Raw genomic sequence first — 23,128 nt, forward strand, 5'->3', positions numbered from 1 at the left:
GCGTTTTGGTTGTTCTCCCGGACACTTGACGATATAAGGATGAATCACCCCTATGGAAGTAGCAGAAATGAACACTGAAGTAGGGTGATCATTTCAATTTTTGAATTAGTCGAAAATGTAGACTATCGGTTGAGTTCCAAATTCACAAAATCAAAGACGGGTCTTTGATCTTATCTTTTCCGGCAATGTGATGAAGACGATGGTGGCGCTCAAAATGATGTCATTTTGTGCGCACTTGGGCGTTTAGTCAGCGATTTGTCAATGTGTCATTGCATTTGGGCATTCTGTTAGCGACCTCGCTAATGTCTAGTTAGTTGATTTGGTGCGATGCAGGCGCGCGTTTCCTGGGTTACAACTGACTACCCGGGCGCGTCTATAGTGTTGGATGACAATCCAGCACTTATCCATCGGTTGTGTCTTCGGTTGTAGCTTCTTTTTCGAGTTTCGGTTACACCTGATTACTGATTTTATTTTTAATTTAAAACTTTAAGCATTTGTTTGAAATTGATTTTTCTTTCACCCTTTTGACTTTAATTTTGATTTTTTTAAATACACAAAATATTAAATTAAATATAGCAAATATTTACCAATTTTTTTTTTAACTTTTTGAGTTAAATAAATAATTTTAGGAGATGAAATGGGTACCTCATTTCATCCTAATTATTTATTTTAATTCTTAATTATTTTAAGACAAATAATTTACAACATTTATAGCAAATAATTTTATTTTAATTATTTTGACTATTTTTCTTAATTAATTAGGCTTTAATTATTAAAATAATTAGTTTAATTAATTGTTTTAATTGAATTTTGACCATGGGGTTAATTGTTTTATTTTATTTATTCAAAAATAAATCAAAATATTTATTTTAATTTTATAAATTGGTGTAAATTTTTAATACTTACACTAAGAGTTCGTCCACACAGAGGTTGAATGTTTAAGTATAGTGGGAATTGTGAATGGTTAGGGTTAATAATGCATCAATAAAAATGATATATAAGTGTAGGAGATTTTAATAATACATTTTATTCTATTAATTATTTTTATATATATACATACAAAAATTCATAAAATATAATAAATATTTGTTATTTTAATTTATAATATTTATATATATATATATAATAGTTTTAAAAAGTTCAGAAATTTTTATTTATTAATATATTATTATAAATAAAATTTTAAAAAAATATATATTAATTACCACATTTTTATATTTAATTATTTATATATTTATTTATTAAAAGGTTAGTAATGTTTGAGACTGTAATTAATAATATTAGAGTTGGTTTAATATTTTTTATCAAACAAATATTTTCAATGCTTTAAAAATAATTATTATATATATATATATATATATATATATTTAAATATTAATTAAAATAGAAAAAAATTTAAAAATATATTTAATTAAATAGGTTAAGTTTGAAATAATTGTAAAACTATTTTAGATTTATTAATTATAATAAAAAAACAAAATAATACATTATATATTTAAAATAATATTTTATAATTTAATAAAAATATAGAAAGAAAAATATAAATTACCACATATTTTTTATATTTAATTATTTATAAATATATTAAACTTAATCATGTTTGAGATGTTAATAAATATGTTATGAGTGAAGTACAAGATAGATAAATAATATGTGAGTTAATTTTGAATTGGTAATTAAAATATGTAAATACAATAAGCCCCCGATGCATATATATATATATATATCAAATAATAAAACTAAAAAATATATATTTAATTTTATATTTTAACATATTTTAAATTGTTACTAAATATTCTTTATTTTAATTTATAATGTTCTATATATTTTTTACACAAAATATTATATTATTAAATAAAAATAACAATTAATGTTATCTTTTAATAAAAAGAAATATTTCTTATAAAATAAAAGAAATAAAAAATATTTCAAAAAAAACATTTAGAAAGTTATTTATTATTATAAAAAAATATTAAGACAATTAAAATAATTGTTTAATAAAAATAATTATTATATATATTTAATAATTATAAATTAAATAAAAAATAAAATAAAATGTTTGTTAAATAAAATAAAATAAAAACAGTAAAACAAATTAATAAAAATAATTAAATTAAAAAAATTAAATTAAATTAAATAATTAAATTAAAAAATTAAAAATTATCTAAATATATTAAATTTTAAGTTGTGATACTTATTTTTTAAATTTATTAAGAAATATATTTAAAACTTATTTATCCATATATAAATTAAATTAAAACACTTAAGAGTTACATTTTTTATTTAATTATTTATATATAATAATTTTAATTAGTTTTAATATTTGTCTAATAATATATTATAATAATTTATTATTAGAATAAAATAAATTAATACATGTATATAAAAATTTTATTATCACATTTTTTTTTAATTATTTATATACACATATAATAATTTTGTTCAATTATTTATTTAAAAATATATTCAAACAATAAATTTGAATTAAACTTAATTATTAAAAATTTAAACCAATTCATAATAATGAATGAAACATACTAGTTTTGGTAAAATATTATGTGTTAAAATTAAAAATTATTTTTGTTTTAAATATTATATTTATATACTTAATTAGTTTTTATAATGATGATATTCTTACTTATATACTAAAATATTTTTTATTAGATTTATAATTTAATAATCTATTTTTATTAGATTTAAGTTACAGATATTTTTAATGCATTATAATTAAATTATATGAACATAAATTAAAATTATTGATTTTTATTAAAAATTTCAAAATTAAATGAAATTATAATTTCAAAATATTTTCCTAATTATTACATTATATAGATATTTTTGAGTAATCTTTAAAATTTTATTTTATGATCATAAAAGATCATGGTTTAAACCTGCTAAAAACCACATGCTCTTCCCAAAAATGAACAATTTTGCTCTCCTATTGTAATAATTAAGCAAAATGTTTATTCGAATCAAGTGTTGTTTCATGATCAATAGCAAATGAAACAGAAGCTTTTGTTAGTAATTCAGCAGTTGAAACAGATGCTTCAATTTCATGATCAATGGAAAACAAATTCAATCTAAAACAAATCCTTAAATGGATGTAGATTGGCCAATGAAGTTCTATCAGAAAAACAGAATCTTTAATCATCTACATCTCATTAACATGAATTATATATATCATCATCAATGATAAAAAAAGTAAAAATTTGAATGAATAGATATATAGTGCTGTTATTTAACTCCAAACCCATCAATAATATACAAGTAGAAGCTGATGACAACACACAGTATATGAGTTTCTTCAGACTATAAATCCATCCATTTATAAGGATTCAAAGTATAGTTGAACTCAATTTCAAATAAAAGCTCAGTATATATATAGCAGCTTATCAATCACGAATTTTCTGAAGCAGAACTGGCGTTTAAAGCTGTAAATTATATATCATCATAGCAATGTTTTCATATAAAAATTAAGGTTGGCTCATATCAAGAAATTCAACCATTGATATTTATGCTTCATCGATTTCTCTCAGAAGCGCGGATAGTTTTGAATCATAGCCAAGTAAAAAACAAAAATGAAAGTAAAATCAATGTAGCAGTCGATTTGACACAAAATTAGCCATAAAGATTTGAGCTAAACTGCAACACTTGACGGCAATCGATCTAGCACAATCTTTGGGGCTTACATCTTCAATTGAAATTAGTTCAGAGAAGCCCGGGAGAGATCGTGCAGATATATGAAAAGAACGTATATGATATAAGAAAGTAGATGATCCATAAAAGGATAAAGATACTTAAACCTTTGAGAAAATGTTACCTACAATAAGACATATTTGATACAGAGATCTGTGTTTGTGATGAGGATTGATTTATGATGAAGAGAAGGCGGACTTGTTTATATAGGATGCTGATTGTGAAACCCTAACGAATGACCGCTCGTTTTGGGTCTTTGGCGGTGGGCTTTGACTGCTGGGCTTAAATGCTAAAGCCCATCTCTCTATTTGAATATATATATTTGTTTTTTTTGTTATTTTTTTAATTTAGAGTCTCAATTTTTAGAATGTTAGTTTGATTTGTTTTTTATTTATTCTTTTATAATGTAATTAACCTCTGAAGATTAAGCTAACCAGGTGAACACACTATTAATCTTGATTAAGCACATAATCCTAAATATATTTAATGAATTAACTATGTAAACGAAACTTGGAACTGAGTTACTTACGAAACTTCAACTTAAATGTTATTAAAGCTGAATTAGGAACCAAGGAAATAAAATTTAAAATTTACTTAAGATTATAAAAACTATTTTATCATAACATTATTATTATTTTATATATAATTAAGTATTATATACCTCCAACATTACAATTTACAAATATATATATATATATATATAATTAAGTATAAAATTAATTAAAAAATAATAATAATAAATAAATAATCATATAAAAAAATTATATTTAGTTACATTAATTCATTTATTTAAATAAATAATATATATTTATAAACTCTAATTATTAAAAAATAAAAATAGTAAGAATTTATTTAATTAAGAATTTACCAAAATCAAATTAGTTAGTCTGCATTAGAATAGTCTAATTTTAAGAGTTAAACTCAACCATTTTAATATCTTTTGTTAAACTCTCACACTTAATTCCCTAATGATTTTAAATATGTATATTTTATATTAAAAAATACATAAAAACTGTTATTTAAATTTTATATATAATTTATATAACCGGAATATATGTATAATTAAGTTATGTTTTATATATTTAAAAAAAAAGTTAAACAACTTTTAAAAAAAAAAATTTGGAAGAGAAAGATATATATCAAGCATTCCAAAACCCTCTAAGATGAAAAACCTCCTCACAATCCAATCCTCTTTCCAAGTTTGTGAAAGGCATGTAGGTAAAGATAATACATAAAAGGATGACTTTTTTGTTTGGACAAAAGTAAAGAACATTGAAGAAACAAGACTTATAATTGAAGATTATGATCATACGTTTGGAACATCATATCATCTCATCTCATCCCATCCAATAACATGTATATATATATATCAAGTGTTTTTCTCTCTTGTCAATATATTAATTGTTCATTTGTTTGATCAGTTTATTGGCAATGGCAACTAATACTATTAAGGGATTAAAGCAAGGAACAGTTAAAATCATTGTTGAAGAAATTGTCCCTTCTTTCTGCTGGTCAGAAGATCCTACTTCTCATTATCTTCTCGTTGATCTTCCTGGTAATTCTAAATTATAACTTACCCTAATGAAATCTTTTTAATATAATTGAGAGATATTGAATATTAATGTTCTAAACATTATTGAATTATTATTATAAGGATTCAAGAAAGAAGAAGTGAAACTCCAAATAGATAATGTTGGAAAGATATTGGCTAGCGGGGAAAGGAAACATGAAAACAAAATCATACGGTTCAAGCAAACTTACTTGGCCCCGGATAATTCGGAAAAAGAGAAAACCACGGGTAAATTCGAGGGCGAGATCTTATATGTCATTGTGCCGAAGAAGATCATGAAGAAAGAAGATAACGAAGAAAAAGAATTGGACAACTTGAGGTGCGACAAAACGAGAGACGACAAAAAGGTGGTGGAAAGAGTAGACGGAAGTCGTGAAGGAGGAGATCAAGGGTTAACCATGGTGAGGAAGAAAGCTGAGATTGTGATGGAGATGGTGAAGAAGAACAAAGGGATTGTTATTACGGCTGTTTTGGCTTTCTCTTTAGGTGTATTTGTTTCCAAGAGTCTATTAATTGGGAATGACCAATCATCCAATGAATCATAGATATATAATTATTTCATCATTGTAAATAATCAATAATAATATTAATAATAATAAAACAATAATATCAAGTAATCTTGTGTAACATAATTGATTTGATAAATGCTTCTTATAACCTTTTACTTAACATGAACTACTTTGAATATGAGAAAACAAAATTAATTACCAAAGAAAATATTAGAACACCAATTAAATTAGATAACATAATTAATAAATTACTAGCATTATTTCAAAACACAAATATATTATACTAAGAATTTTTTTACTAAACATTACACACTAAAAATAGTTAACAATTATGAAATTAATTTTGTTTACTACTAATATTTTTTTAATAATCTACTTGACAGATTTTTAAGTTCAATATATACTCTCATTTTTATATGTTTAAAGATGTGTCATGGTGTTATTTAAAAGTAATGATAGGGGGAGCGAAAAATTTGTAGCGAATGGGACAATTATTATGTTTTAGACAATTATTTTTAGTATTAATAATTTAATACTAAAAATAATTGTCTAAACATTATAATATACCACAAAACAAACTTTTCGTATTAAATTATATGTTTTAGACAATTATTATGTTTTAGACAATTATTTTTAGTATTAAATTATATTAATTTTATTTTAAATTATATATTGTTTCTCATTTGTCTTGTAGAAATGAAGTTTTCGATGTCAATATGTTGACGATAGAAGACTCGTGAAAACTACTATTGCGTGATGATTAAAGACAATTTATCGATTATATTATGTTGTTTGATTTTCTAAAAGTAGATGTTATGATATATTTTGGACCATGTTTTTTGGTAAGTTTATTTTATTGATACTTTTTAATTAGATTTGGTAATTTATTAATATAAAATAGTAAATTAACTCAAGTAAATATTTTTAATTAAATATAACACAATTAATTATTATTTATTTTAATTTGAGTCATTTTTATTATTGAAAATAAAATTTATATTTTTTAATAAATAAAAGAAAACAAATTATTGATAGAGAAAAATAATTAAAATGCCTGTTTACAATGACATTTACAATAATTTTAAAAAAAAAATATTTATAATAATAAAAATTAAAAAGATAAATTATTAAGTATTTTTTAATAATAAAAAATGAATATTTTTATTAAATACGTCTTATTTAAGAGAGAGGGAGAAAATGTATTTAATAAGAAGAGAGAATATTATTAATAAATATAAAAGAGAAATAAATAAATACTGATTCAGCATGTCTAGTCATCACTCGCTGCCCCATTCGCTACAAATTTTTCGCTCCCCTATCATTATTCCTTATTTAAATACTATTTTTAAAACATTTGATCGGCTAGCCATTTGAGTGACTTTCAACCAACCAAACCATTGAATATTGGTTTATTAAATTCAATTTTATCGGAAAGTTTATCCAATTTACTTGCATGCTTTCTTTGAGAAATTTGATGAAATGACCCTAATAAAGACCCAATAAAACTTGCGAAAAGGACAACTTCTTCCGTGTTACGACGAAAATACCCCGTTGCGTGATGCGACGAAACCCTAATCCGTCGTGATGTCGGTCGTGTCTCGCGACGGCACACTCGACGAATTGGGATTCCGTAACGCAACGTCGCGTCAACGGGATATTTTTATCCAAAAAAATATGAAGTGATAATTTACGCAATTTTTATTAGGAGCGAGTCATTTCCCGACAAATTATTAGGTCATTTCATCCTATTTTCTTTTGGTATATGCAAAGTCCAAAAAAGATATTTAAGTGGAGAAGTAGAGTTAGCAGGACAAAAGAGTAATTTAAGAAAAGTGAGGGATTTTACGATATAGGTAGAACAAATATGATTGGTGGACGTTAATATGCGATCGAAAGCTTACGGTTAGGAAAGAAAAGGGTGTGTGTCTGCTTACCTGAGGTGGATTCACCATCAATGGCGATTGCTGCAGCGGCGACGGCGACCACCTCCTTTACTACTTCATCATCTCCCTTCCGCCGCCTGCTTCCTAAACCTAATAAACCTTCTAGGTTCCTCGCTATGGCGCCCAAAAAGGTAACCTGTAATTGCAGGAATTTTACCGAAATTGAATGATTTGGACTATATCTTATTCGAAAACTGAGTAATTACTTACAGGTGAATAAGTACGACGATGGATGGAAGAAACAATGGTACGGCGCCGGTCTATTTTACGAAGGAAGTGAACAAATCGCAGTTGATGTATTCAAAAAGATTGAGAAGAAGAAACTCCTCAGTAACGTTGAAAAGGCAGGGATTCTGTCCAAGGCGGAGGGACTCGGTTTGACTCTTTCGTCTATCGAGAAGCTTGGGATTTTCTCCAAGGCGGAGGATCTCGGTCTTCTTAGTCTCTTAGAGAAGGTCGTTGGATACTCGCCTGCGGCGTTGGCATCTGCTTCACTTCCTTTATTGGTTGCGGCGATCGTGGCGGTTGTTTTGATTCCGGATGATTCGTCGGTGCTGGTGGCTGCGCAGGCGGTGGTCGCGGGGACGTTTGCGATCGGAGCGGTTGGATTGTTGATTGGCTCGGTTGTATTGGATGGTTTACAGGAGGCCGATTGATTGATTGATTTTTGTCATTTTAATTATTTGTATGAATGAATAATTTATAGTATTTGAATGATGTAACAATAAATGTAAGATCTTATATTAAAATTATAAATTGAAATTTAGCAAAATTTGTCTTTAACTAATGATTTTATAAGGCTCAATCAATGTCAATGAACCTTCAATCTCACAATAGATTCTACATGACCCTTCGAGTCCATGAATAGTTCGAAATCCTTTTGTCGCGCTAAGAGCAGCAGCGCTATTTCGATATCAGCCTTCTTAAGAGCGGGAGCATTGTTTACTCCATCACCCGTCATTCCACATATATATGATAACTTAACAAGGACACATTCTTTTGCTTGAATCAAGATTAGAGCATCTCTCAACCGAAATAGATGATATAATCTTTGACTTCAACTTCATCATGTTGCAGTGTTTCAACGCGTTCTTGCAAATAAAATCGTGAGTAGATAATTTTATAAGAATGCAGGAAAGATTATATTACCTCCTCGATCCACGTTAGATTAAGCATCTCCAGTTTTCAAACCCTAAAAAAACAATTACAAACAGCTGATCTGCAATCTGCATGCACCAGTTATAAAGCAGAGTGACATCCTATAATATATAATAAACAAGGAAAGAAGCTGGCTTCTTCAGCTTACAATAAAAACCTTCTTGAACTTGCATCAGACTCATTTGCTTCCTAAACTTATTAAAAATACTTAAAATTGTTTTCGATAGTCTAAAGCTTTAGAAATAGAATAAATATCTCAGCTAATAATCGGAATTAAGGAGTTACAACCATTGTCTAGACCTGGTTTTAAAAGTTAGAGAAATAAAACAAACCAACACAATTGCAATTTTAGAAAGCAATCAAAATGATTTTTTTTTTTAAATGCAATCTCACCTGATAAATTAGTGCAATGGCTGAGAGGGTCACTCAAGGTGTCAAATAAGGAGCCTGCAGGCTGCAACAAACATATACAGAAGTTAAAAGGATGAATACATTATTTCAAAACTCTACCAAATGGTTCATTTGGAAACACTTTTTCTGGATTTGATTCTGAATTAGGACCCAGATCTAAACGAGAAAAATCATTAATAAAGTCATGTTTCCAAACGTGATCCTGATCTAGACCCAAATCCAAAAAAAGTGTTTCTCAATGGGCTCGTGTTTTTTCTTTACCTACCTTCAATATACTCTGCTCTTTCCAATCTTCTCCACTTCATTGACACTTAAATGCCGAATCCCATTTTCCTTCAACTTCCCCTCACCATCCCTAACAACTTGTTTCAGTTTCTTTTCCTCCATCTTCAAAACCTTCATCCCATCGTTAAGCTTCGGGAAAAACCCCTCAGGTCTCAAACACCAACCTCCAAATAACCCAAACAAAACCGCCAACTCACCACCAAATCTCTCTACACCCCCATCATTAATCTTCACATTACTCATAACCACACCGTTAAAGATCAAACTATCAGCCCCAACCGCCACACTTCACTTCTCCATACACCAACAAAATCCACAGTATTCAACCCCTCTTCAATTACAGACATTTTCCCTTGCAAATAATCTAAGGCCCCTACTAAGTTTCTCGACACCATTGATGATCCTTCCTTGCCAATTTCCAGCCAGTGTTTCTTGTTCTTAAAGTAATCTCGACATTGAACCTCGAAGCCTCTCAAGACAACGGTTGATAACTTATTAACCCACTCTGTTTCGAACTTCTCTAGTTTTTTTATCACCTTACCAAAAATACCCTTCTGGGGTTTTTCGTCGTCATGGTTCACTTCCATCTCCAAGAAGAAGATGTCTTCGGACCATTCTTTTAGCACAGACTCGAAGTGGCGAGAACAATTAATCGAATTTATAACTTTGATTAAAGCGTCGTCTTCTGTCAGAGCTGTCAGACCTTCTGCATCTTGGCACCTGAGAATCAATCTCTCCAAAACAAATTTTATAATAGGGACACAAGTGAGCAAAAGAAACCTTGATCTAAGATCAATAGTTGGGAGTGATCGACATCGTTCGACAACATAAGATAGCTGCTTCAAAAATGCACCGGAAATTGCAGGCGATTTGTAACTTTGTGGACCCGTTTGACTTTTCGAAGCCCAATTTCTCTCGTCGTCGATTGCCAGTCTTAGTTTATCGAGAGCATCGCTCAGCTCTAATTCAGCCCATAAATCAAGCCAGTCAGGTCTATCTTGAAACACAGATAGAGAAGAAATTCTCTGCTGGTTTCCATCAAACGAGATTCCTGATTGTGCAACCAGAGATATCATCTTTTTATCAAGGGCGATCATTAAATCGATAAGGTGAAGCAATGATGATCTGGCTTGTGATTGAGTAACAGAAGAACTACTATCTCCATTGAGTTCATTTATATGGACTGGGAATATCCCTTTTGCCAAGAACATTGATAAGGAGGATATCATGGCTGATATCCATTCTTCTCTGCAACTGTAACCTGAAAGGTTTGCTTCATCAACAAGTGGTTGTAATGTTTCTTCGATGGAGTCAACGTAATCTCGGGTCACCTTATACAGGAGAGCAAAGATGAATTCTGGCTTATCAATCCATTTAGAGAAATGACGTTGGAATGCAACTGAAATAGGATTAACCAATTCTTCTATTGTCCAAAGAGGTTGTTGTTGCTGTTGTATCACAACTTCCCTGAAATGCCCCTCAAGTTGACGTGACTTTCTTCTTTTCTGTAATTCTTGAAGGCCGCATAATCCAATAAAGCTTTCACAATACTGATGCTTAATCTCCCCTCGCATGCTGAAAAGAGGATTTTGCACTTTCTTTTCGGCATTTGAATCTGAAAAAGGTAGTGGCCAGCCAAGGGAAGCAAACATGGCCCTATGATCTGCAATTGCTTGTGGTCTCAAAATGGCTAATGATCGGTCTACTCTATGATCAACGGCTGAAACTAGATGTTTCCACTGTGGTCGAGTTTTTGTAACTGTAGTTAAAATATCTTCTGCCAGTTTAAGTGCTTTAATGGCAACATGGCGTGAGTCCTGGAGAGGATGATTAACAAGGATAAAGAAAATTTCTCTTTGAAAGATGATCTATATTTTGGGAATGCAAAAGATGCTTACTTCAGAATCCTGTGAAGGCTGCTTTCTAAGACTTCTCTTTACTGTGGAAGATACAGCATCTTCAATATCACCAACCAAAGTGTCCAGTTTCAATGCCATCTCTGGAAAATCAAAGTATTAACAGAGAATTTTTATCTCATATTTTAAACTTCAAACTGAATGTAGAGAAGATGAAAACCAATATAGTATAGTTGTGAATGCAGGAGAACTACATTCTCAAGCTAGGAGCAAACTGGAACAGGATCACAAACTTTTGCCTAACTATTAGACAATAAGGTTGATAATAAGGGTAGTGTACCTACAACACTTGTTTACTAAGGTGGCTTTGTTGTTCCATGAACAACATTCAGATATGTCAAATGGTCAAGCGTTATTATCCATCATCAATCAAATCATTTACTAAAATACAATACCCTTACATTATTTTAAAATATTAAATACAAAGGTATTTTAGTCATTAAACCCAAATAATCCACTTTTTCAAAAAAAAAGTTGTTTGTTTTTTCAAATAACCCTACATCAAACAAGCTCCCAGTATAAACACCATCTGTATTATAGCAGTCACATTTGCAACAATTCAATACAAACTTCAACATTTCCAAAAATATATGTATACAACAATATTGGGAAAGAGATTCATATTAGCTGGATTAAAAACAAGTAAAACATAAAAATCAAAGGTTGCTAGTTAACTAGATCATATTAAATAGGAGAAACAGATTGTTACTTTCACATAGGATATTGTAAGAACATGCAGGCTTGATTTATCAGCTCCTATAGAAGTTGTTCTAATTCAATATTTGGAGAAGTGTTCAACAACATCAGCTGTGTCATCCTTCTCAACCATTCTCCAAAATTATTAATAAGGCAAAGACCTTTCCCATGAAGATCATACAATAATTTCTATGTATCTAAAAATCTGCAATAACACCTAGTGATGTTTTTATTTCTAAACTGACCTGCATATGTTCGAACTGTCTCAACTCTTGCTACCTCCCTTGCAAGTGATGGTAGCTCCTCTCCCCATACATGATCTGAGCTCCCTGAACCCTTTTCTTCTTTTCCACCTTAAACACAGTCCAAAAATCAGTAATTTCAAATTCAAATATCTTGAAGAAACACTGTAATAAGCACTATATGAAAATTGGCACCTGAAATACAATCAGGAATGCGAGTAATCGAACGGAGATCGCCGAGTTTACTGTTGATATCTGTAAAACGAGCACCGATTTCATCAGAATACGAAGCGTAGGCAAGAAGACTCGCCTCAAGCCGATGATTCAGATCTAGAAGAGATTGGTCCAACTCTTGGCATTTAGTTTGTAATTCTGACTCAAGACTCAAAGCTACTTGAAGGTCATCGGAAGAGTTGAAATTATTGTCAAGGAATGTGAGGGCTGAAGTGGAGAGAGAACAAGCATCTGGAAAAGTTATGGTCACAGAATCCATTTTGAGTTCAAAGAATTGAGCAGTCCTGGATGTCTGATGATCTCAACAGCCTAATAGGGGTTCCTGTTAATGCAAGATTTTGTAGTACATCATTCATTAACAATATGCTTCAATCAACTTCTAAAAGCATATCCATTCATCATAACAATGACAAATAGGGAATTCTCAAGATCATGCACAGACAAGAAAATAATATTGCAATATGCCAATGAACCTATTTTTTAGACAAGCCTGTAACAAAGATGTGATTACCTTTTCAAGCTCTAGTATATTAATCAATCTTGAAGGATTTTGTAATTTTGGATCATATCATACTCTGTCTTCACATCAAAGTTCACCTATGGGAGAACCTTATCTTGTCAGGCATTGAAGAACAAACTGAAACACCCATAAAAAAAAGATCTTGCTTTACCTTGTGCACGGAACAACTCCTGGATAAATCATATCTATCATCTGACATTACACAGCTCCAGATGCAGCCTATGCCAAAAAAACAAGGAATGGTTATTATTTGAAAACTCCATCATCTAAAAAATGAACCATTCTATTAGAACATATTTGCTCTTTATCTACAACAGAATAAACAATAATCCCCTTTTTAGCTCAAAACAAATCCCATATAAAGAAAATGAGTTGATAAACCTACAAATAATAGAAACATCTTTTAGCAATAGAAACAGGCCAGACATTGAAACAGATGGGCAGTTTCTGTTAGTATCTTCCACACTCAGCAAGTGATTACAAAATATAGAAAATCCCAAATGATTTATGAGTAATGAAATCCCCTTTCTCTGTATCTGTATGAATAAATTTGTTCTTTTATGAAGCTTCATTTCTTAATCGCATGTCATATATGACCCTAAAGCTCCTGTACTAGAAGGAAAGGCTAAAGAGACTGAAATGGAAGTTGAACAGATGATTTGGACTATATCTTATTCGAACTGAGTAATTACTTACAGGTGAATAAGTACGACGATGGATGGAAGAAGCAATGGTACGGCGCCGGCGGCGTTGGCATCTGCATCACTTCCTTTATTGGTTGCTGCGATCGTGGCGGTTGTTTTGATTCCTGATGATCGTGGCGGTTCTTTAATTTGTTTCTACAAATCATTGATTTAAATTAAAACAAGTAGAACAATAAGAGTTTCCATCAAATCAATACAAGGAATAAGAGTTTCCATCAAATCAATTCAAGGGAAATTTGAGAAATGACATAAAAAAATGCGTATGGTGAGGGGATAATTTAAATAGCGTTGGTGATCCTATTTTTATTTCTTACGAAAATGCTCTTATTGCGTCAATCATCCTCCAGTTACATGACACACTCGATTGCATTGTGAAAAGTCCACAATGCCCTTGCTATATAATTAAAAAAATTCCAGTTTTTCCAATTTCTTTTAATTTCTTTATTTATTGTTCTCTTTCTTCACTTCCCATTCTCCTCCTTCTCTCTAAAAAGACGATCCACGACGACGATCCCCGACGAAGACGGCGAAATCCCAACGAAGAAGATGTCCGCTGCTACTGGTATTCTTCTTCCTTCCTTTATTTCTATCTTTCAACGCATTGTTTGTTAGAGTTTAGTGATTAGGATTGAGTAGGTGAATGTCACCGTTGCGGCGGAATTCGGGTGCGTCATGCAGTTGCGTAACGCAGTTGCGTAACGCAGTTGCGTCACGTAGTTCTGCCATCTACAAAAGGGAAAACAAAAACAACAATGTTTGTGAAAACCTTTCACAATAAATATAAACAAAGGAGAAGCAAAACAACCGTCAATAACTATAAACAACCGTCACCTGCGTGACGCAACTGCGTGACACAATTGAGTGATGCAACCGCAAGACGCAACCATAAACATAAACCATGCATGAAACATTTGCAAACAAGAATCAACTAACCCTAAACCCTAACATAAACCATGCATGAACCATTTGCAAGCAATAAGCAACCCTAAACCCTAACATAAAATATGTATGAACCATTTGCAATCATGAAGCAACCATAAACCCTAACATAAACCATGAATGAACTATTTGCAAGCAAGAAGCAACCCTAAACCCTAACATAAACCATGAATGAACCATTTACAAGCAAGAAGCAACCTAAACCCTAACATAAATCATGCATGAACCATTTGTAAACAAGACGCAACCCTAAACCCTAACATAAACCAACATAACTAAAACTAACATATTGAAGTCAATGAATGAACGAGAAGACGAAGACGAGCAGGAAGAGACGTCGAGGCAGGTGCGTCGTCGAGCCAGGTGCGAGAGAGAGAGAAAGAGCATGAATAGTCGTCGAGGCTTATTTGGGTTTTATATAAAATCCAAATAAATTTGACGCATCGTATCCTACTTGACGCATCCTCTGTGACGCATCCTACTTGACGCATCCTACGTGACGCATCCTACTTGACGCATCCTACTTGACACATCTTATTTGACGCATTATACTTGACGCATCCTACTTGACGCATCCTACGTGACGCATCCAACCAACCAATCAAACTGTATTCAACGAATCAGGGCGAATTAGGGCGAATTAATGACGTTCTGTAAAGGAAATTATTAGATAAAATTAGACCGGTTCAAATAAACCTAACTTAAATAAACCTTCCATGCAGGAACAAGGAACCGGACCGGGCAAATAAAAGAACCGGCTAAGAAAACTAGCCGGTCAAGCTACTAAACCGACCAAGAATACTTGGAATATAACCGCACAAAGAAATGATCGGCCAAAGCTTAAAACCGGAAACATCAGACAGCCGACCAGCCACAAGGAAGAGGAATAACCGGAAGAAGTCCGGTTATATCACCCATACCGGAAGCCATCCGGTTAAGTCGAATGACCGACCAGTACAAGAAGACAATTCGGGTATCTGTTGAGAATGATACCAAAGGAACAGACTAAACACTTCCATATCTATACAAGTCTGAGGAAAGTCTGCAGGTTGCAGAAGACAGCCCTACAGGATCTTTCCACTTCGGGATAAGTCAGAAAGGAGATCTTCCAAGTACAGACAACTACCTAACAGACAGTGTCTACATTGAGTAAAAGACAAACCTAGCAGGTTTGTCTTACACACCGGAAGAACAGACTGCCAGGTCTGAGGTTGACCATCAGGTTTGAGGAAACGACCGCAGGTCTGAATCTCTGAATCACTGAACCTCTACACCCCTGCTCAACCAATCAGATTCAAGGCAGTGAAATATGACCGTTGGCATATTTCACCTATAAAAGGGGCAGTTGAAGAAGAGTAAATGTGGGACAAGCAACACACAGTGAAACAAGTGAAAAATTCTAAGAGCATTTAATCTACAAGTGAAAACAGTGCGTTCTATCTCTAGAGAAAGCCTGAGTGCTAGTGTGTGTATTTTACAATTCCGGTATAAATTGTAAGAGTGTTATCGAGCAGGAAATAAGTCTCGATCGGATTGTATTTGTATTCCTTAGTGAATATCCTTCTCGCGGTTTCGAGAGGAAGGGGTGACGTAGGAGTTTTATCTCCGAACATCCATAAAATCGCTCTTGTCTTTTACTTTCTGCCGGTTCCACTTTCTAACCGACCCGTACCGCTATAACCGACTTAATCCTATTCAAGCCGAATCACCAGGTTACCGAAACCGACCCATCAATTTTCAAACCTTCATCATCCGAAACCGATTCTGCCTATTATACAAGTGTGCTGCTTCAACCTGAAAGCAAATCTCTTCCGCGCTTGAACCTAGTTCAAGGGTTTGTGATAGGTTGCGTAGTATTGAAACCCCGGTGTTAATCTCTAACCGGATTAACCACCACCCCTCGAGTAAGAACCGCTAACCGGTCCAACCCCGGTCCTCCAGCGGCTACCTAGATCCTAACAATTGGTATCAGAGCAGTTAGTTTCAATACTCAAGCAAGCATGTTTCAGGATAGGCCTCCAATGCTAGAAGGTGATGACTTTGCCAACTGGAAGGCACGCATGCACCTACACCTAATCACTCTGGATGATGAGATGGAGTCCATTCTGGCCGAAGGACCGATAATCATTGATAAGGACAGAAAGGAATGGACAACTGAAGATAGAAGGAGAAACAACCTAGATAACCATGCTAGAAACCGGATCTCCAATAGTGTGGACAGAAACACATACTGCAAGATCAGAGACTGCAAATCCGCAAAGGAGACATGGGACACGGTTATCCAGATCTTTGAGGGAAATGAAAGAACAAAGGAGAACAAGATAATGGTGGCTACACAGAAGTTTGAAAGCATCAAAATGAAACCGGGAGAAACAATGAAGGAGTACAGTGACCGGTTCACTGGTGTGTTAGATGAGCTAGCAACACTTGGAAAGAGATATGACAACAAAGAGGTTATCATGAAAGCACTAAGATCTCTTCCAAGTGTGTGGGACATAAAGACAATGGTAATGAGGGAATCAAACTGCCTAAACAAGATGAAGTTGCATGATGTATTCGAAGATCTTAAGGCATATGAGTTTGAAATGAGGTCTAGAACTGAAGAAGAGGTTTCGGCTTCAACCTCAACCAGAGCATTGATCACACCCATAGAGCCGGTTGCTCCTGCTCCAGCACCGATCAGAACCGCCGAACAGTTCACCGAGGATGCCATGGCTATGCTCGCACAGAAGTTTGGGAGGTTCATGAAAAGAAGCCAACCGACAAACAACTACTATGGTGATAAATCCAATATAAGGTGTTATAACTGCAACTGTTTGGGACACTTTAAGTGGGAATGTAGGAAACCGAGGAGGGATACCCAGAAACTGGATAACCAAGATAACCGAAACAATTATCAACAAACCGGTGAAGGAAGTGAGGTACCGAAAGCACTGATAGCCGATGATGGAGGAAGCTTATGGGCTCATAGTGACAGCGATGATGAACTCACATGTCTCATGGCAAATGAGGAACAAGTATTTTTGACTCTTCTTGTGATGAATTTACTAAAGATGAACTATACAATGCATTGAAGGACATGGTAGAAGAATATAGGAACCTACTAGCAATGCTGCCTAAGCACCTCAACATTAGAACCGATCCTATAATACCCATTCCGACAGAACCAGAGGTACTAATTATAACCGAACCGGAGGTCGTAAAACCTGATGATACCCACATTTTAGGAACCGAGTTAGATCCTAAGACCGAACAATCTAGTGAACCGGCTAGAGAACTAACCGAGGAAGAAAATGCCCGACTCCAATATAAGATGGCTGCATATAAGAGATCTAGTGATATAGTAAAGAAAATGTGTAGTCATTACAGACATCCCCATTGCAAGTCTGGCCTAGGATACACAGAGGATAGCTCCAAAGACCAAAAACCCGTAGAGAAAGTAAAGTTTACAAGAAGTAACCTCCCCCTTATAAGATTCACTAAAAGCTCCTGGACCGCTGAAGAAGAGTTGACCGCATACTATAGGGAAGAAAAGCTAAAATACGACTATGTTGGTCCAACCGACTCTGAGAAATGGCTTGACCCTGTGAAACGAAAAGCCAAAATCCTCAAATATATGAAAGCCTATCCTGAACTGCATAGGTCAAACCAAAGATCACCAAACCGAAGATCACCACCATTTAAGACCTTTGTAGAAAAACCGAGATACACGAGACCGAGTGCCAAAAGGACGGTTAAAACCTTAGCAAAGAAGGCTGTCCGGATTGTTAAGGTTTGGATACCAAATGGACTAATCGCATGTGGACCCAAGTAAATGTGGGTACCAAATAGTTGTAAATATGTACATTTTGCAGGATCCAAAGAAACGGCTAGGAAACTCTGAATGGTTCTTGGATAGCGGCTGCTCCAGACACATGACCGGAAACAACAATCTATTAACCGACATCAGAATAGAAACCGGTGCTTTAATCACCTTCGGTGATAACTCAAAAGGTAGAACTGTAGGCAAGGGTAAGATTGTCCATGGTAACCTAACTATTGATAATGTACTTTTAGTTGAAAACCTACGTTTTAACCTACTTAGCATTAGTCAGATGTGTGATGCTGGATACACGGTAGAATTTCTTAAACATGCATGCTTAGTTAAGAACTCTCAAGGTATCGTACTACTAACCGGAAATAGGATAAGTAATATTTACAAGGTAGACTGGAAAACTAGAGTAGAACATCCTATATGCATGATAGCTAAGACTGATCAAACCTGGTTATGGCATAAGAGACTAAACCATCTGAACATGAAAACCTTAAACTACATTCGCGGTAAAAAGCTAGTTGAAGTATTCCTGATATAGTATTTAATCAGGATAAGGTCTGCTCAGCATGTCAAATGGGTAAAAAAACTAGGTCAACCTTTAAGAGTAAAGGAAATATCCAATCTAGCAAATGCTTAGATCTTCTTCATATGGACTTATTTGGACCGATTCAGGTCGTTAGCATAGGAGGTATGCTTTACACCATGGTAGTTATAGATGACTACTCTAGATTTACATGGGTAATATTTCTACCATCTAAACGTGAAACCGCATCAAACCTGATTACACTTCTTAAATGCTTGCAAAATGAAAAATCAACTCGCATTAATAGCATTCGAAGTGATCGAGGTACCGAATTTACCAATAGTACATTAACCGCATACCTTGATGAATCCGGCATAAGACACGAGTTGTCTAGTGCTAGGACTCCTCAACAAAATGGCCTGGCCGAGAGAAGAAACCGGACTCTCAAGGAAACCGCACGGTCCATGATAGCCGATTCCGGCATTGCTCAGAAATTTTGGGCTGAGGCTATCAATACTGCATGTTATACACAAAACCGGTCTTTAATAAACAAATTTCACAACAAAACACCGTATGAGGTCTATTTTAACAGAGTTCCCAAACTTAAGTACCTCAAGATTTTCGGTTATAAATGCTATATACATATAAATGGGAAAAACCAACTCTCTGTTTTTGATGCAAAAACCGATACCGGGATCATTCTAGGATACTTAGTAGTAAGTAAAGCATATAGAGTGTATAATAATAGAACTGCAACCATGGAGGAAACACTTCACGTTGTTTTCGATGAATCGGTTGAAAGTAATACTGCATCATGCTTTGATCTACACAACAGATTGAAAAACAACAATATTCATTCTGATAGTGAAGATGAGATTCCGGTCTTCAGGCGGTTTGTCCATGACCAAATGGGTAACATTGAAACCCAGCCGGATCAAGCTGTCCCACAACAGGAAGCTGACACTTCGGTCCAATCCGAGGAAGTCGGTCGGTCTGACAATCCTGTTCAGCCTATCGACATGTCTAGCCTTGATCAAGTAAACGGTAATTTGGTAGACACCCCTGAACTGAACCTTAGAAGAAACACTAAACATCCTCCTAAGCAAATTATAGGTGACCCTTCAGAACCTGTTCGAACTAGGCGTCAACTTCTGGAGGAATACTTCAATTCCGCGTTTATATCCCAGATTGAGCCGAAAAGAATAGATGAAGCATTGTCAGATCCGGATTGGATCTTGGGAATGCAAGAAGAGCTAAACCAGTTCGAGAGTAGTAAAGTCTAGTACCTAGTCCCTAGACCGAAAGATCAATCGGTCATAGGAACAAGATGGGTATTTAGAAACAAACTCAATGAGGACGGTTTGGTCACGAGGAACAAAGCCAGATTAGTGGCACAAGGTTACAAACAGGAAGAAGGCATTGATTTTGAAGAATCATTTGCCCCTGTAGCTAGGATTGAAGCCATTAGAATTTTTCTAGCCTTTGCCGCTTTCAAAAACTTTAAGGTTTTTCAAATGGATGTTAAGAGTGCATTTTTAAATGGTGAATTACGTGAAGAGGTGTATGTTGAACAACCACCCGGTTTTAAAAGTGCTACATTTCCAAACCATGTATACCGGTTAAATAAAGCTTTATATGGTCTAAAGCAAGCACCTAGAGCCTGGTATGATACACTAACCGCATTTCTATTACAACATGACTTCACCATCGGTTCGGTGGATAAAACGTTGTTTAAATTTGAAAAGAAGGAACATATCCTACTTGTTCAAATATATGTAGATGATATCATTTTCGGTTCCACCGATCCTAATCTATGTGATAAATTCTCAAAAATGATGACTGACAAGTTTGAGATGAGTATGATGGGAGAATTAAGCTTCTTCCTAAGTCTTCAGGTTAAACAACTCAAGGAAGGAACTTTCATAAGCCAACCTAAGTACACTAAGGAACTTCTAAAGAAGTTTGGAATGGACACATGCTCCTCAGCGGCTACTCCAATGAGTTCATCGATTAAATTGGAGAGGGATGATGAGGGCCAATCGATAGACCAGATCGCATACCGGGGCATCATCGGTTCTCTCATATACTTGACAGCGAGTAGACCGGACATTCTGTTTGCAGTCGGTGTGTGTGGGAGATTCCAAGCAAATCCAAAACAATCCCACTACACAACCGCAAAGAGGATATTGAAGTATCTAAAGGGCACACCTGATGTCAGTCTGTGGTATCCAAAGGACTCATCTTTTAATCTAACGAGTTACTCAGATGCAGACTATGCAGGCTGTAAGATCGACAAAAAAAGCACCAGCGGAACATGTCAGTTCCTAGGTGACCGGCTTGTTTCATGGCATAGCAAGAAACAGACATCGGTGGTCACATCCACTGTAGAAGCTGAATACCTGGCGGCCGGAAGCTGCTGCTCACAATTACTTTGGATCCAACAACAACTGAGGGACTTCGGTGTCACAACCGAAGAGTCCCCGATCTTCTATGACAACACGAGTGCCATATCAATTACTTATAATCCGGTTCTCCACTTTAGGACCAAGCATATTGACATACGACACCACTTCATCCGGGAACATGTCACGCTAAAGCATATCCGGCTGGAATACGTATCGACTGATCAACAAGTAGCCGATATCTTCACGAAGCCCCTACAGGAAGCTAAGTTCTCTCAATTTAAACTTACTCTCGGTTTAACCGACATTAGTCAGATCCTTCCTAAGGATGCTTAAAGGGAAACTGGTTCGGACAGATAAAACAGGTAGTTCCTCCTAAACTGTTGGACTTCAAATTTTCAAGTTACCTATGGAAGAACCGCCCAGTTCATCAGATAGAGTAAACCGACCGGCTATTTGGTGCATGCACCAAATAACCGCATCGGGATGAACAACTGATGACTGACCGGTTCGGAAGCAGGCTATCCTAGATTATTTGAATTTCAAATAGAAGTGGAATAATTATCAGTGTTTAAAGATATATGTTCTGAAACATTGCCTTTTCAAAGTAAAATGGTCGCACCTAAAAAGACGTGAAGATCTGATGATATCTTTCATGGTCCAGGCCTATGACCAACACCCTATACTGCAAACATACCTATTTCATGCAATACATATTTATCCTGCAGTTAATAGATATCATCCCATTTAATACCTAGACAATAGGATACTCCCCAAACTAGTATTTAAGTAAATCAAACATTCACCAAAACACTCACAAGTCAAAAGATTATCCTCTCACTAAGACAAAAATGTCTCAGTTCCCCAACATCCTTCAGGTTGATTTTCAATCCTGTTCAAGCACAGAACACTATGAAGTGTATAAGATGATCAAATCTCTGGAGGATACCGGTCTTCGGTACTTCCTGGACGACAAACACACCATCTATCCTGAATCAATACTAGAGTTTTTCTATCACGCCAGGGTGTTCAGAGGAACCCCCCACTTTGAAACTCACATCCAATCTAAGGTGGGAGGCATCCTCTTTGACTTCACGGAGAAAGACTTTGCGCGGTGCTTTAGCCTGCCAAAGCAAGGGTTGACAGATCTCGATGTTCCGGCCAACATAAAGGCTGAGATCTCCCTCACCCACGCACGGTCTGACGAACCGGTTGAGGATCACGGTACAAAATCACACCTGAGAGCTGAATATCAGCTCCTCAATGATGTGATCGGTAGGAGCATCTTCGGGAAAGATGTCACAAATACCTACAGTACCTCGAACTTCAACATGATGGCGGCTATAATCACCGGTACACCGGTGAACTGGTCCAGGGTGCTGTTTGACGTCCTCATTTGGATGGTTGGCATCCGATCAGTCGGCCTCATCCCCCAACTAAGCTGCCTTCTTGTGGAGCTTGGTGTTCCGACCTGTCCCGGAGAAGGTTTGAACCAAGCCCAAGTACTGACCAAAGAGATAACCGACTCATTCTATGAGCGGTTCGAGAGAGCTTGGAGAAGGAGGA

At 34.5% G+C, this 23,128-nt stretch overlaps 2 protein-coding genes, 4 non-coding genes and 1 pseudogene across 6 annotated transcripts; 2 read left to right on the forward strand and 5 right to left on the reverse strand.

The window, feature by feature from the left end:
* Positions 1-3,221: 3,221 nt before the first annotated feature.
* LOC124933206 lies at positions 3,222-3,330 on the reverse strand. The gene has a single exon (XR_007098913.1). It is a non-coding gene; the product is annotated as a small nucleolar RNA snoR97 (small nucleolar RNA).
* A 33-nt stretch (positions 3,331-3,363) lies between these two features.
* LOC124933161 lies at positions 3,364-3,460 on the reverse strand. The gene has a single exon (XR_007098872.1). It is a non-coding gene; the product is annotated as a small nucleolar RNA Z223 (small nucleolar RNA).
* A 20-nt stretch (positions 3,461-3,480) lies between these two features.
* On the reverse strand, positions 3,481-3,564 carry LOC124933226. Its single transcript, XR_007098929.1, has one exon. It is a non-coding gene; the product is annotated as a small nucleolar RNA U36a (small nucleolar RNA).
* Positions 3,565-3,591: 27 nt separating this feature from the next.
* On the reverse strand, positions 3,592-3,736 carry LOC124933231. Its single transcript, XR_007098933.1, has one exon. It is a non-coding gene; the product is annotated as a small nucleolar RNA snoR134 (small nucleolar RNA).
* Positions 3,737-5,105: 1,369 nt separating this feature from the next.
* On the forward strand, positions 5,106-5,882 carry LOC124932957. Its single transcript, XM_047473676.1, has 2 exons — positions 5,106-5,251; positions 5,351-5,882. Exons 1-2 carry the CDS (start codon positions 5,128-5,130, stop codon positions 5,809-5,811), a joined length of 585 nt encoding a protein of 194 aa, XP_047329632.1. The 5' UTR covers positions 5,106-5,127; the 3' UTR covers positions 5,812-5,882.
* Positions 5,883-7,644: 1,762 nt separating this feature from the next.
* Positions 7,645-8,502, forward strand: LOC124929357. Its single transcript, XM_047469699.1, has 2 exons — positions 7,645-7,849; positions 7,931-8,502. The coding sequence occupies exons 1-2, from the start codon at positions 7,730-7,732 to the stop codon at positions 8,372-8,374; spliced, it is 564 nt and encodes a 187-aa protein (XP_047325655.1). The 5' UTR covers positions 7,645-7,729; the 3' UTR covers positions 8,375-8,502.
* A 612-nt stretch (positions 8,503-9,114) lies between these two features.
* LOC124929356 lies at positions 9,115-13,375 on the reverse strand (annotated as a pseudogene).
* Positions 13,376-23,128: the final 9,753 nt, after the last annotated feature.

The sequence above is a fragment of the Impatiens glandulifera genome, chromosome 3, assembly GCF_907164915.1.
Source record: "Impatiens glandulifera chromosome 3, dImpGla2.1, whole genome shotgun sequence".
Classification (NCBI taxonomy): Eukaryota; Viridiplantae; Streptophyta; class Magnoliopsida; order Ericales; family Balsaminaceae; genus Impatiens; species Impatiens glandulifera.